The sequence below is a fragment of the Crotalus tigris genome, unplaced genomic scaffold (assembly GCF_016545835.1).
Source record: "Crotalus tigris isolate CLP2741 ecotype Arizona unplaced genomic scaffold, ASM1654583v1 scf7180000017716.2861928, whole genome shotgun sequence".
Classification (NCBI taxonomy): Eukaryota; Metazoa; Chordata; class Lepidosauria; order Squamata; family Viperidae; genus Crotalus; species Crotalus tigris.
The window spans coordinates 817035-833442 of record NW_024096587.1 but is presented as its reverse complement, the minus strand read 5'-3'; the positions used below and the strand labels follow the sequence as shown (position 1 = coordinate 833442).

Here is a 16408-nt window from a genome sequence, read left to right as displayed (position 1 = left end):
TTGTTTTCTTTAAAACTGTCATCAGGACATATCGATGCAAATAATTTATTTCCAGTCTTTTCCCCATATCTCCCATATTCTGGCCAATGGCACACCACTGTATGGGTAGAGGCTGCTGCACAACACGCATGAAGATAAGCGATGCGTATTCACATATGTACGGCGTTCTGTACTGAAGCTAGCTGAAGGAACATTTGAAAACACAATTCAATTCACTAATAGCGAGCGATCTGATGTTTTTGTATGACAGATATACAGCGATTCATTGTACGAAAAAGTCTCAAAAGTGTCCCCAAAACATCTTGCTCCATCACCCCCATATCGCCCACTTTTTGTTCCATCGCCCCCCTGTCGCCCCTTTTTGTTCCATCGCCCCCCTGAAAAATGAAATCGCCCCCTGGGGGGCAATATTGCCCAGGTTAAGAACCACTGCTCTAAACCACAGACATGTTCAAGGCCCCTATGTAAAACTTCATCAGGACATCGAATTACCAATATTAAATAATATATTCCTGAATCATGTATTTCTTGTTTCCCACATAGTTTTGAGACACATGCCATGTTATGGAACATAATAATGTTACTGATAAAGATACATCTGGTGGGACCCAGAAGAAGGGCCTTCTCTGTGATGGCCCCCCATCTCTCTGGAACATCATCCCCCCCAGAGATTAGACTGGCTCCCACTCTAACACTCTATTGGAAGATGCTGAAGACATGGTTCTGCCACCTGGCCTGGGCAACCAAGAGTGGGATGGAGCCCATTAAATGGCTAATATGAATGTGTGTTGTCACCAGGATGGGGTGGTGGGGTGATTATTTTATTATTTTTCTTCTTATTATTTTTACTTCTTTTATATGGTGTTTTTATATCTGTGTAAGCAGCCTCGAGTTGCCATGTGCGAGTAGGCGGCAATATAAATTTTATAAATAAATAAATATATAAATAAATATCCATTTGTGGTGTTGATAGCTCACAACTGCTCACACACATGGTTCAACAATATGAAATTTGTCATCTTTCATTCAGGGTCTCAGTTGGAGATTGCAACTGTATACTTTTGTTTTACAATAGGGTTTTGGAATCTGAATGCACCTGATTCTTTTTCTTGACTTTTATTATCTGATTCCGAATCAAACTCACTGTTAGAGGAATATGCTTGTCAGGTTAGTGATCTAGATATGTTTGAATTTTAAGGAATTGTCATTAAAAGAACTTTGCTTCACTGTTGAGAAGATGCTTTAATCACCACACTTCAATATATGGGTTAATCCCCCCTCCATGACCACAAGCAATCCCTGTTCCACTGCAATAATTAAGAATATGCAGAATGAATGAACTGTTATCCCAGGATTAATATGTGAAAATTGTTAAAGCTGATGAAAACATCAAGATGTGATGCAATCCAAACAGATTTTCCATCCTGAGTTTTATTGACCAAATATGAACTCATATGTTGGATACTTTATCAAGAACTCAGCTGCTTGTGTGCAAGCTCACCGTTTACCCAACGATCAAACACTGTTGCGCTGTTCTACTATCATCTCAGCCTTGATCAAATTGAGAATTGCTTTTGTTAAAGTGGAGAACCAGTTTGCCCTAATGGCTAAGAAATCAGTCTAGAATCTGGGAGACTGGGGGGTGTTTCTAGTCCTGCCTTAGGCCCAAAGCAATAGAAAGACTAGAACTGTACTTTATTGAGATAGGCTATAACAAAATTATGCAAGACTGAGTGTATTGTGTCTTCCCTTCTTCGTATACCCCAGTGAATCAGGAAAATGTTTGCCTGAGCTGCTTCTAAATATTATCTTGTTTCCCAGGTCTGAAAGAATGTTTACCCCTCTTTGCCTAGGAAATGATTCTTGCATATTTTTGTCACGGTTCTCCCTTACAATCCAATCATGCCCACCATGCTCACATCACTGGCGTTCTGGGTGGATTCTTAGTCTTGATGGGAATAATAATCTGAGTCTAGTTTGGGCTTGATAGTACCTTAGTCTGAATCTAAACCATGGTGAAAATCTTTGCTTTTATTGTAGTCTATTAAAATCATTATTGAAGTTGCTACAAGTTCAATGGGTTGCTATGACACAGGAATTGCAAGTGTCTTCTCTAAATAATAAGGCAAAATAAAAGTTTGAATGGTTTTGGAAAAATAAACACACAACAATCTAGAAACATTTTCCCTCAGGAAACTATTTAATTAGCCATTCATTGCAGTTTTATACCACACTTCCTCTTAGGCTGGACTACATAAAAATAATTTCATTTTATCAACACAACAAAACAGAAGGTAAGTTAGACTCACCTGAGTGCAATTTGTCCAAAGTTACTTGGTTAATTAAATGAACATGATATTAATTTTAAAGTTTTTAATATATACACTATGAAGTCATAATCATTCTTATCAATGAGTAGTTTAAAAAAACACTGGGATTTAACAAATGACAGACCAGAAATGGAAACAGAGCATGCCCAGTCTCAATTCCTCTGATAACAATCAGAGCAATTTTATTTTTCAGCAAAGAGAGCTTAAATATTTCAATAAAAAGGCAATTTCTATTACAAAACTTGTGAAAAGTCAACATTGCTAATATGACAAATGTTAGGGATGAGGAAGCTAATAACTTTCAGTTAACTCTAGTCTTGTCCACCTAGTATGCAAAAATGAAAAGGTTCCTTGCAAAATCTTTACAGTTTATCTCTTTGCCAATGCCTTGACTGTAGCAAGATCTTAAATATCCACTGCTCTACTACCATTACGTTGTTAAGAGGACATACGTCACTAGGTTATCAGTACAGAGCATCAGCCACTTTGAGTCTAACACAGTTAGACCACATTTGAGGTGAACATTTCATTGTGACCTTCAAGAAACTTTTAAGTCCCATGACAGATGTTGCACCTCTGCAACACTTTCACCAAGGCCCCTTTCACTTCCTTGTTCCTGAGACTGTAAATCACGGGGTTGAACATGGGTGTGACAATGCTGTAGAACAAGGAGACCATTTTATCCTGGTCTGGCGAATGGTTTGAGCCAGGTCTCATGTACATGAACATAGCACTTCCGTAAAACAATGCCACTACAGTCATATGGGAGGCACATGTAGAGAAAGCTTTATGCCGACCTTGTGTGGAGTGAATCTTCAAGATGGTTATTAGAATGTGGACATATGTGATCAGTATAAAGGAGAAGGGACACAAAAGAATGAGGACAGCAATCACAAACACAATGATTTCATTGAAATGGGTGTCAGCACAAACAAGTTTTAGCAGAACCAGGACATCACAATAAAAGTGGTTAATGACATTTGGACCACAATAAGGCATTTGGAGAGTATTGACTACGTGCACCATTGCAAGGAGGAAGCCAAAGAGCCAGGCTGCTAAAACCAACTTGATGCAGACTTTCTGGTTCATAATGAGGGTGTAGCGCAGAGGGTAACATATGGCCACAAAGCGATCATAGGCCATGACTGCAAGGAGGACACACTCAGTAATGGCTAGACCAAAGAAAAAGTAGATCTGAACACCACAACCAGCAAATGAAATGGTCTTCTTTGGGATCCACAGGTTGGTTAATAACTGAGGAATTATACAAGTTATGTACCAGATGTCTACAAAGGAGAGGTTACTTAAGAAGAAGTACATGGGGGTGTGGAGTTGAGAATCCAACCAAATGAGCATCAGGATGATCACATTGCCCATTAATGTGATGCTGTAGACAATCACAAACATCCCAAAGAGAACAAAGTGTGTCTTTGGTCCACTAGTAAGACCCAAGAGGAAAAACTCTGTTACTGTTGTTTGATTTGACATCTCTTCCTCTACCGCAGTGGAATAAATAGCTTCCCCTGTAAAATACAATGGCTTACGTTATCAAGTATATTAATCACTGAAGAGATTCTATTAGAATTTATTGCATTTGTTCACTTATATTAAAGACAAAGAAGTAACATTTATGCAACAATTCTAGTTTTCTTCATTTCTGCAACATTCTTCCGAGGTAGGTAAAATGAGGACCCAGATTGTTGGGGGCAATGTAAATATATATATACATTGCTTACTGGTATACACCGCTTAGAGAGTGCTTGCACTTAAAGCGGTATATAAGTCTCATAAATAAATAAATAAATAAACATTACTGGAATCATTTCTACCCAGCAGTATGTTATTACAAAATTTCAGGAGTTTCAATTTTTGTCATTCTATTTATCTGTGTACTAAATTCATAAATTGGATCCTTTGTCACATTGAGCTCAGAGCTATATTTTGCAAGAATGTAATTCAATTACTACCAGTAATAAAAATAAGACATAAACTGAGGGCATAAAGCATAAAGGAGACAAAGTGGAGCCAAAATAAAAAGTACATGTAGCAAAGTGGTTATACAAATATCCAAATTATTATTAGCCAAAATTAACAAGGTCCTTAAAAACAACTTGTAAGGGCCATGTGAATATATGCAACTGAAAGCATCACAGGTAAACTGTGAAGTTTCTTCCAAGCAAGTATGATCAGAAAGTGGAAAGACATGATGAAACTGTAGCCATTCCCTCATTAGCAGGATTTGCCACTTTCTAGAGCAGGGGTGTCAAACTCGTCACGTCATGTGATGTGTCATGAGGTATTGCGACTTTTCCCCCATTGCCGGAACTGGGGTGGGTGCGATTTCAGCATGATGCAACCGGCCTGCAGGCTGGCATTGACATCCTTGTTTTAAATTTAGAGTCATCCAACTATTGTTGTGCCAATCTAAAAGTGATCAGGACTGGCCCTACATCACTTCAGTGATGTTGGGGTGATGAAGTGCTTTAATTTTCTAATGAGGAAGCAGCCTAAACTAATTTAAAAAATAAATTAGAATAATATAACAAATATTGTAATATTTTAATGAAAATGTAATAGTTAATACATTTTAAATAATATAAATAATAATAAATAAGAGAGAATACCTTATCAGGTATGACAAATTTGCAATTGAAAGCTAGCAGAAATTTAGCACTTAATCTTGGCATCGGGAGAATGCAATTCTAAACAACATCAAAGATAGCATTGTGAAGGAGCACAATTTGCAGAATTCCTAGTCAAAGTTTCCAATACACCAGCACTGGGGGGAAGCAGCTTTGCTTTTCACTAGAGCCCCATGATCCATCTTTAGGAATAACATGCAAAAATAGTGAGTGATTTGGCATCTAGAAATTTGTTTACCATAAAATTACATCAAGCATTTAATAATAATAGTAGTAGTAAAGTTGGAAGGGACCTTGGAGGTCATCTAGTCCAACCCCCTGCTCGGGCAGGGAACCCTACACCATTTCGGACAAATGGCTGTCCAGTCTCTTCTTAAAAACTTCCAGTGTTGGAGCATTTACTGCTTCTGGAGGCAAGCTGTTCCACTGATTAATTGTTCTGACTGTCAGGAAGTTTCTCCTTAGTTCTAGGTTGCTTCTCTCCTTGATACTTAATTGTTTGTTTACTTACTTGCTTACCTTATTTATTTAAAACATTTATTATCATTATCATCATTTTCATACTGCTATCAACATTATTATCAGAAAACACTTTCTTTTTTGAATTGCTAACAAATTGTGAATCAAAACCCTTTGTGCATCAGCTTCAAACAAGGTTGGACCAGCAGGGGTGAAATACTCCCCTATCTGTTGCAGACCTAAAATAGTTCCAATGTATAAGCATTACCAGTGTGTGTGTGTGTGTGTGTGTATGTGTGTGTGTGTGTAAAACAGATACCATTCTTCCTACATATAATAACCATAACTTGAATGTACAAGTGATGACACACTAACCAAACCTAGTGCTATTTTTTTGTGTTGAATTACAAGATTCACCATCTCACTCAGCATATTGTCTAATCTCGAAAATATCAGAGAGGGAAAGGAATGCTAGTTTAATACAGTTTTAGTAATGGCTTCTTAGAAAACCCTTATATTGCAAATTTTCAAATTATCAACCCCAGGCTGTCTTGGACCTAAAATAAATATCTGCAGTTAAAAAAAAATGCTTCCTGTATAGTTTTCAGCTATGAAAAAAAAAATCAACAGTAGCTTTTTCTTTACTTACCCAGATTAGTGATGATTAAAAGAAATAGATAAATTGATTCTGTTGTGGATTATGAGACTATACAACTTTGATTCAACTTTGTGTGGCATTTCTGAAGCCGAAGGAGCCTATTCCATATCTGTGTATTTTGTTATCACCTTCTGCCCCACCCAATGGGGATTAAGACCAAATAATCCTCAGAGGTGAGTTGAACAGTGATGATAAAATATGTCTAAAGAGTGCCTTGGCAGACTTTCCAAGAAACATCTCCAATCTTGGAAGCCCTGCCACTTCAGGGAGGTGTTTCCAAAGTAAAGTTTTGATAATCTTTCATTTTAATGAGCATTTGGGGACTAAAGTTAACCTGAGGTTTAAATCAGAACAGAGCCAAACATGGAGACAGCACATCAAAAGTTGCTAAACTGCATTAGAGAGAGGGCAGTAAATAGCTCTTTGTGGTGAAACTATTTTTGAAGTGTAGGCAAACTATGTAATACACAGCTGGCACATGAAAGAGAAATTTAGGGAGAACTTTCTGCTGAAGCTCTGGGCTGGAGCATCTTTAAACATCAGAAGTTTACAAAAATGAATTGTCACTTGGTCACATCCTTTTCAAAAGCCACAAACAGATGGACCCAAATTTGTGGAAGATCAGAAAAATGACTGAAAACTCATAGTTTGATTTACTGGTGAAAAAAAATGCCTTCCTTATGGAAGAGGAACTGTAAATCCTCTTAATGATGTCTACTGCTGTACTGTAAGTTCTATTCTTCCTGCCATGTTCTTTTATTGGAAAATAAATTGTTACATACATCTTACTTTTGAAAAGTAATAATTTTGTCATAATTTTGTTTTTTTTAACAATCTTTTCTTCCAAAATGATTGGATCAGAATCAGAAATATTGCAAATAATACATCTTTGTCCTTATATTTTAGGGGGGAAAACCATGAATGGGTGAGTAGGCAAAGCCTAGCCCCTTTCTAGTGATATCTGATGAGAAAACATGTGGAATGGAAGATTTAGGCAGTCATCTTGAGATTAGCAACATTCCAAACCTCAAGCAGAGTGAGAGTGATTGAGATTGAACACCAAGGACCCCTGCGGTCAGTAGATTGAACAATGCTGAAGAGATCTTTCTGCTCATTGATTCCCTGGGACTGATCAGCTGATCACCTTTGTTCCAAGTAGGATTACATCTCCCTCTGTCCCTCCCTCCCTCCCTCTCTCTTTCTCTCTCTCTCTTTTACACTCACTTAATTCTTAAAAAAAAATATGTTGAGACTCTAGAAAGAGTGCAAAGAAGGGCAACAAAGATGATTAGGGGACTGGAGGCTAAAACATATAAGGAACGGTTGCTGGAATTGGGTATGTCTAGTTTAATGAAAAGAAGGACTAGGGGTGACATGATAGCAGTGTTCCAATATCTCAAGGACTCCCCACAAAGAAGAGGGAGTCAAGCTATTCTCCAAAGCACCTGAAGGCAGGACAACAAGCAATGGATGGAAACTAATCAAAGAGAGAAGCAATCTAGAACTAAGGAGAAACTTCCTGACAGTTAGAACAATTAATCAGTGGAAAAACCTGCCTCCAGAAGCGGTGAATGCTCCAACACTGAAAGTTTTTAAGAAAAGACTGGACAGCCATTTGTCTGAAATGGTGTAGGGTTTCCTGCCTGAGCAGGGAGTTGGACTCGATGATCTCCAAGGTCCCTTCCAACTTTATTATTATTATGGATCATCGCACAGTCAGCCAGATGTTCAGACTGGATTTGGCGTTTTGTCTACCTATCGAGTCCTTACCCAGGACCTGGGATAGGCAGATGTGGATGTTTGATGGTATTACAGATATCGTCGCAGGATGGAAGCAGTTCCTAGTAGGGCCACCTTTTGCAATTGACTAATAGCGAATTTGTCAATGCCAGTGGTGTTCAAGTGATGCTCCAGTTGTTTTGGGATTGCATCCAAGGAGCCTATCACTATTGGTACCACCCTTGCTTGCTTTTGCCACAGTCTTTTTATTTCTATTTGTAGGTCTTTGTATTTTGTTATCTTCTCCAGTTCTTTCTCTTCTATTCTGCTGTCTCCAGGCACTGCCACGTCCACTATCCAGACTTTTTTGTCTTTCTTATCGACAATTGTTAAGTCTGGGGTGTTATGTTGCAGGTGCTTGTCTGTTTGAATTCTGAAGTCCCAGAGCAGTTTAATTTTATCATTTTCTATGACTTTCTATGACCTCCAAGGTCCCTTCCAACTTTATTATTATTATTGTTGTTGTTGTTGTTATTGTTATCACTTCCTATTTATTTATTTATTTTGATTTATATGGCTACCCCTCTTGCCACACAGATTCTGGGTGGTAAAGAGAATTTAAACAGAAACTGCAATATAAAATATTACAAACATGGAAAGTGCTAAACATACAGTTCAAAACAAAAAGGGCACCTGGCAGTAAAAAGCAATATAAAATAATATTAACGCTCCCAGGATGTGGGAGAACCGTGTGGGAACTGATTGATTCTCTGTTGCATGCTTCCACCCTGTGCACTTGGGACATCAGCTGTGGTGGGATATATGATTTTGGACAGAAAGTAGGGCACTTGTTACTTTAGTTGAATATAATTGAATTTAACATTTTGGGGGGTTGTATGTTAAATTGGTTTTGGGTGTAATCTTCATGAGTGCTTCATGAAAATTGATTGGATTTTTTTTTATCTCAATCCGTTAGAATTTTCCTGGTATTCTGTGAAGTGAATTCACTGTTTAAAGATTGATTTGTTGAAGTTTTGTACATATCTAAAATTAAGAAACTGATACTGTAGAATAATACAAAAAATTTGAGATTGGAATTATTTCTATATTTGTGTTACATCATTATTTGTGGGGAGACACTTTTTTAGTTAGTTTTGGTAGGTTTTAGCTTTTATACATATAGTTTATTTTATAAGAGTTTTATGATCTATATGCTGGTCAACAATAAATGGATCAGATCAGGAGGGCATTGAATGTGATTATCTTTGTCCAATTTCAAGAAAGTATTACATTGGTTTCTCTAGATTTGCAAAAGACTTTTGATCTACTGGAATGGACCTTTAGATTTGAAATTCTTCTCCAAATTCAAATTTTTGAAAGATTTATATCAGTTATGAAGTGCCTCTACATCACAACTGATACTGTGGTTAGAATGAATTGCCATGCTATTGCCACAAGAACACTATTTTGGGAAAGCCAACAATGGTGGTGCCCCCCTTTCTCCCCATCTTTTTGCTGTAGAGATTATTATTTTGTTAAATATATTAGATCTAATATTTTAGAGCTAAAGGGAGGGGTTTTTTTTTAAATCAACAATATCTAATAACAAAGAGTAAGTTGATGGAGTGACTTATGAAGGAGCCAGAGTGGCACAGTGATTAGAATGCAGTATTGCAGGCTAACTATGCCCACAGAGAAAGAGTCTGGAGTTTGACCCTGACCAGCTCAAGGTTGATGCGTAAAACTCTATGGAGTGATATATAAGTTTAAGTGCTAATGCTATTGCTATTACGTTTATGGCATTTGCTCTTTCATATATACATATATATATATATATATATATATATATATATATATATATATATATATATATATATTCCAGTAGGCTGAATCCTAAATGAGTTTCAAACTTCTGGTTATAAACCTTTCAAAAATACCAAGAAATTACAATATGTTAGAGACTAAAATGACACTGGATCTTATTTTTTTTTCCAAGCAATGTTCATCCCTATGCCAACCAAGAAACTTAACCAGTAGCAACGGTTTAAGTAGATCAGTTGAATTTGAGGAGATTCGGGTAGGAAGTTTGCCTACACATAACCAGATATTGTATTTGACAGTTAACTGAAATAATTGCTTTTTCATTGCTCTAAACGATATAACAAAATTAGACAAGAACAGTTCTGACAATAATGTATCATATGAGTTTTTTAAAATGAAAAATAACCAACAATAAAAGCCAAGACATATCAGTGGGTTGTTGTTGTTGTTTTTTAAAAAAGCCTACATTTTCCTGATAAAATAATACTGTGAATCACAACACCATGAGGACAAGGGCTTTCAAACTTTGCATTGCGAAGAATTACTGAAGTTTTAAATACGATGGATATGTCTTATCCACTTGAAGATAGGAGGAAGGTGTATGTTGGATATATTGGCCACCTTGAGTTATTTGTAAAAATAATAAAAGGGATACAAGCAAGCAAACAAAATACTGCAAGTAGGAACAGGGGGATTGTTTATAGTTCTGCCTTTGATGTTCCTAGATTGTAAGAATGCTAGTCAGATGCAACTACTTGAAAGATATTTTATAAGATAATGCTCAACTTAAAACCATTCATTTAGTAACCATTCTAATTTATGACAGCCATGAAAAAAAGTGACTTATGCTCAGTCCTCATACTTACAAACTATTGCGGTGTCTCCATGGTCACATAATCAAATTTTGCCTGCTGGGCAAACAGCATGTATTTATGACAGTTGCAGCATCCCAGAGTCATAAGATCATCATTTACAATCTTCTAAGCTGGCTTCCGACAAGCAAAGTCGATGGGGCAAATTGGTTTTGCTTAAGAACCATATAAGTCACTTAAACAATCAGGGTGATTCAATTAACCATGGCAAAAAAAAGTTCTTAAAATTGGGTGCCACCTCACTTAGCAACGAAATTTCCTGTCAAGGACTACTTGTAGTGAACTTGCTGAATTCCTGTTCCACCTGTTCATGTCACAGTATCTATCCTGAGGAAATGGGGTCATTTAAGGTTCTTTAGTGAAACCTCAGATAAGCAAAGTCTCTAAGTGGCAAACGCAGACTTCTGTTTCCTCTGAGCCAGGTGTCATTCATACATCCTTCTGTGCAGTGCTAGGTTTTCTCTCCATAGACATATTAATGATGGTGCAGGTATATTCTAGAACTGAAAAATTCTAAGAGAAGAGATATGAGAGGGAACCCCTGTTTTACATGGAGATGTTTCCTGAAGCTGGATAGAGTATATTGAATGTCATATGAATGCACACATATTGAACAGAAAAAGAAATTGAGTGAGAGACTTCTGAAAAATGGCTTTGATGATCAATTATAGTTTGAGATGCTATTGATATCCAGTTTTTCTTCTATTTCAAAAATATTTACAAAAATATAATTAAATATAATCTTATATTTTATCATTAATACACACCCATACACACACATATCCCACATACACAGAAGCATCAGAATTGTGTTGCACCTTGTTTTTTTTTATCCATAACTTAATGTTTCTACTGTGAGTAAAAAGGAAATAACAGGGTCCTATATTTGTCAATAGCAGAACACACACTATACTTCCAGATGAAGAAATAAACAATTTGCCAACTAACCAACCAGCCTACTAGCATTTTTTCACAGGGCCTTGAAAGTCTGACTCTTTGCCCAGGCTTTTGGCTAGGATGGTTGAAACCCCTTCACAATTTTGTGTGTGTGTGTGTGTGTGAGAGAGAGAGAGAGAGAGAGAGAGAGAGAGAGAGAGAGAGAGAGAGAGAGAGAGAGAGAGAGAGTGCATGGGCACATACATTCATGTAGATATATTTTGTACCCTGGTTTTGTCATCTTTTTGCTCCTTTGTTTTTATTGTAGTATGTTTTTTTATTTATTTTTCCTGTGGTTTTTACTTTGTGAACCACCCAGAATCTCAAATTCAATAAAAATAACAAATAAATGAGATTACAATGTTGACCATGAAAGATCTACATGCTCAGCGTCCTGGAACACTTTATTATTTCACGGAGGGAACATTTCCTTATGTTCACATGGCTTAAGGTCAGTAAAAAAATGTTTGCTAATATGGCGATTATTTGTTTCTTTGTTCTTGGGTGTGCATTACTTGACAGAAGCAGTAAAGATTTCAAATATAGATATTTATATGAACACAAATTTTAGCTTAGTTATTTCTTAGAAACATATCCCTTATCATCTTGTAAACATTAGACATCACTATTTCACTATTAAATGAAGTGGGATTTGTTTTTCAGCCCCACTCGTTGTAACAAGGGAGCAGGAAACAAGTTCTCTGAGGGAATATTTGTGCTTCAGATAAGCAAGTTGTAAAATAAGTGGGCTTTGCATAGCTTCTCCTGGTGTTTTTTCAGGAACACTTAATGGATCACAGCAGGGCTGCAAGTGAACGGGTAGTTTCAAGTTGCAATGAGAGTAGTTCTCTGATGATGAGGATCATCATCAGGCACATCTAGGAAGAAGTCTTCATAAAAGGCCGAGTTAAGATTACATGCAATTCTGGTAGCTGGATGAAGTTTGGAGACAGCAGTTGGGAGGGGTACAGAGAGTGTAGAATGGGCAGGTAATGGTGGAAGACTAATCTGAGAGGAGAAGAACCACAAAGGAAAAATGGGCATAAATTATTAAAAAGTTCTGCTAAGGTAGGTATTACTTGCAAGAATGCTAGAATAAAAAGTTGGAACATCCCATAGTAATAAACCAATGCCTGAGTCCTTACAAAGTATCAAAATATTACTTATTTAGAGGAGACTAATTCAAGTTTTTGTTTCATGTTTAAACAATGATGCTGTGTTGATATACCTTTAGACAAAAGATTTGTCTGTTATGTTGAAATTACTAAATGAAGAGCACTATATTCATGATAATGGCCTGACTCTCATTTATCTGATGGCAGCAAAATCTATACTTTGTATGGGTGTGCATACAATCTCCCCACTTTTGGTTTCAGCGAGTTTTAACATTGTAGAAGAAGCATAGAAATTTTATTATCCCATTTCTATAATGGGATATGGTCATGTTTGGTCATGCTTGTCCTTCTGCAACTTAGTCTGAGATTAAGCGACCCAGTCACTGTTCTGGCCCCAAAACATTTGGGATTTGAGGGCAGATATCTTTTCCAGTTTCACCATTTATTTATTTTTTTCCAATAAAGACCATATATGTCTATAGGATATCAAGCATGGCCTTAACATAGATTTATTATATTGGCAGTTGCGTTTCAATTCTGTTCTTATTAAGTATGAAGTTCAGTTTTTTTTACAGCAGCTGTACACTCATTCTGTTCATATATACGTGAAATTGTATAGTATTTAAAGCCAATATTGTTGTCTGATGGAGGAAAAATTGCAGTTACTATATGCATTAAAATTACATATACTGATCAATAGTCTTAATTTTTATATGAACTGGTGATAATTCATGGTTACTCAATCTATTTCACTGCAAAGGGTTTTAATTAATCAGATTCATCAATCATTTCCCAAGCATCTGTGGCTTTACTATTGCTGTATTAAACAACTATCTATAGTATAACTTTTAGAGTATCATATACCTGTGAAAGTTCGAGAAACTGTGACCAGCATCACATATCTCACAGACATGGTCGCTTTTTCTAATCGTCATTGCCATATGTATCTTTGGGTGGAAGAACTATGGTACTGTCCAGTACTCTGTGATCACTGCAGTTTCTGCAAAGGGGAAACTTTGCAGGTGTGCATATTCCCCCCTAATCTTCATCATGCAGGTGTCCTGGTTCCATGAAAATATGTGTCTAAAATATGCTTCTTTCCCTTTTCAAATATTCAAATGAATGCTGAGAATATAAAAGAGATTTTTTTCACACAATGGGATACTTGGGGGGAATTGAAGATGTTTATGTAAGATTTATAAGCACAATCATTTTTTTTTGTTCCTCGTGTATATATACAGGTCCTTGTCCATAGATCCAGTGAACCCCCCCCCTAAAAAAAAATCATGATGAACCAAACATCTGTGACTGAATTCCTTCTGCTTGGTCTTTCCAGGAGCTTGAAGATCCGTCTTTTATTGCTTGGACTTTTTTCAATTGTCTATGCTCTCACTTTGGTGTGCAACACAATCATCCTGATGCTTATCTGGCTGGATGTGCGACTCCACACCCCCATGTATTTCTTCCTGGGCCAACTTGCTTGTATAGACATCTGCTATACTTCCTGCACAGTTCCCCAGATGCTGGCTAACCTTCAAAGCCCAAGACAAACTATCTCATTGGCTGCCTGTGCCATACAGATGCATATTTTCCTGGCATTGGCTATTACTGAATGCATTTTGCTTGCAGTAATGGCGTATGATAGGTTTGTAGCAATATGCCACCCACTGCATTATGTCTTCCTCATGAACAAGACAGTGTGCATGAAATTAGCCATGATCTGCTGGACTACTGGTTTTTTACTGCCAATGGTCCATACTGTTCTTACCTGGCAATTACCGTTCTGTGGCTCTAATTTGATCGATCATTTTTTTTGTGAAATGCCGGCTTTGCTGAAGCTGGCATGTGCTGATACCCAAATGATTCAAACGGTTACTTCGGTGGGGTGCATTTTCACCTTACTTATTCCCATCTCCTTTATCTTGATGACTTATATCCGCATCTTAGCAGCCATCTTGAAAATCCAGTCTGTACAAGGACAGCACAAAGCTTTCTCTACATGTGGTTCCCATATGACAGTTGTGGTGCTTTTCTATGGCAGCGCCATATTTATGTACATGAGACCAGAGTCCAGCCATTCTCCAGGCCAGGACAAAATACTCTCTCTTTTCTATAGCATTGTCACACCCATGTTCAATCCCATGATATACTGTCTAAACAGCAAGACAATGAAAGACGCCTTTCTAAAAATGCTGTAATGATGTACGTTTTGAATGATGATTAGATTGCAAAAATGGCCACTTTTTGAGATAGAATAGAATAGAATAGAATAGAATAGAATAGAATAGAATAGAATAGAATAGAATAGAAGGGACCTTTGAGGTTTTCTAGTCTAGCCCCCTGCTCAAGCAAGAGAACTTATACCATCTCAGACAGATGATTATCTAGTCTCTTCTTAAAGACCTCCAGTGATGGAACACCTAGGATTTCCGGAGGCAAGCTGTTCCACTGGTTGATTGTCCTCATTGTCAGGAAGTTTCTCCTTAATTCCAGGTTGCTTCTCTCTTTGATCAATTTCCAACCATTGTTTCTTGTCCTGCCTGCTGGTGCTCTGGTGAATAACCTGGTCCCTCTGTCTTGTGGCAGCCCCTCGGAACAAATATAAGTTGTAATGAACAATGATCTGCATTATTATTACTATTGATCAGAACTGATTAAAGCAACCTATATGAGTTTTTACAGATTGATTGATTGATTGATTGATTAAATAATTCTTCATAAATGTCCACATTAGAGAAATCGTGTGTGATTTCTGACTGAGCCCGTTTCTCCCTGGAATAGCATCTGCAAATGGAGCAAAATTTCCCCTCCCCTGCTGACCATTATGGCTATCCACACTAGTTTTAAAGCATTTGGGATGTATTCTGGAAAATATTTTGGAAACACACAGGATGCCTCTGTACTGGGTGGAGGAGAGTGACTGGGTTAAGTCCACTGTGCAATTAACAGTCTGCTCACAATGAGATACTATTGCAAAAAATAATTCCTTTGTTTTTAAGTGATAAATATAGATGTTACATTAGGTAACTTCTTAGAGGAAGTATTTCCTTAAATGCGCTGGTGGGATTCAAATATGTGAACAACCGGTTCTCTGTGTGGATACCACTTCCGGAAGTCCATTTTGGGCCTGGGCAACAAAAAATTAGCTACCAGTTCTGCCAAACTGGTGCAAACTGGCTGAATCCCACCACTGCTTAAATGCACGAAAGCAGGAAGTGCTTATGCAAAAATGCTCTCTGTTGTAAATTTTTAATTGACGCAACAGTTTTTTTGAAAATAGAAAATCTGTTCTCTGATCAGGAAGAAAACTTTTAATCAACTGAATAATCAATAATATTTTCACAAAGTACAAGTTATGCTTTCTTCCTGGTAGGGATTCCAGACAATTCAATTAATCAATAAAGTAGAATATTTGTAGCCCACGACTGAAGTCCAAAAACACCAGGGAATTTCTAGAAGCCTGGCACTCTGACAAATCAGTCATCAATAGACACACAGACATTAACAACATCTATAGACTATGCAAAAGAAACAATCAACCAGCCCAAAAAGGAACAAAAAGACCCAAGCACCACCAACAATCAGCACCCAGATCAGCATAGATTAACTGAAAGGTTAACATCAAACCAACAATCAAGTAAATAATACCCCAATCAAGAAACTGCCCAAGAAACCAACAGTAAACAGTCCAACCAAAGAAGCTCTAAGATCACCCTCACCAATGCTGACAGGGCAAGCCTCTAGAACAGTGATGACGAACTTTTTAGATACTGAGTGCCAAAAAACCGCCCCACCCTGCCCCCGCTCCACTCTAGAATATAAACTGATACAAACACACTTCTTACTAGAACTGATG

The 16408-nt window shown here is 37.2% G+C and overlaps 2 protein-coding genes across 2 annotated transcripts; one reads left to right on the top strand and one right to left on the bottom strand.

Annotated features, from left to right (window-relative positions):
- Positions 1-2298: 2298 nt before the first annotated feature.
- LOC120306078 (olfactory receptor 2A12-like) lies at positions 2299-6167 on the bottom strand. Its single transcript, XM_039338700.1, has 2 exons — positions 6081-6167; positions 2299-3853 (listed from the first exon to the last, which is right to left on the bottom strand). Exon 2 carries the CDS (start codon positions 3816-3818, stop codon positions 2880-2882), a length of 939 nt encoding a protein of 312 aa, XP_039194634.1. The 5' UTR covers positions 3819-3853; positions 6081-6167; the 3' UTR covers positions 2299-2879.
- A 6157-nt stretch (positions 6168-12324) lies between these two features.
- LOC120306053 (olfactory receptor 2A5-like) lies at positions 12325-14806 on the top strand. Its single transcript, XM_039338651.1, has 2 exons — positions 12325-12505; positions 13794-14806. The coding sequence occupies exon 2, from the start codon at positions 13839-13841 to the stop codon at positions 14748-14750; it is 912 nt and encodes a 303-aa protein (XP_039194585.1). The 5' UTR covers positions 12325-12505; positions 13794-13838; the 3' UTR covers positions 14751-14806.
- Positions 14807-16408: the final 1602 nt, after the last annotated feature.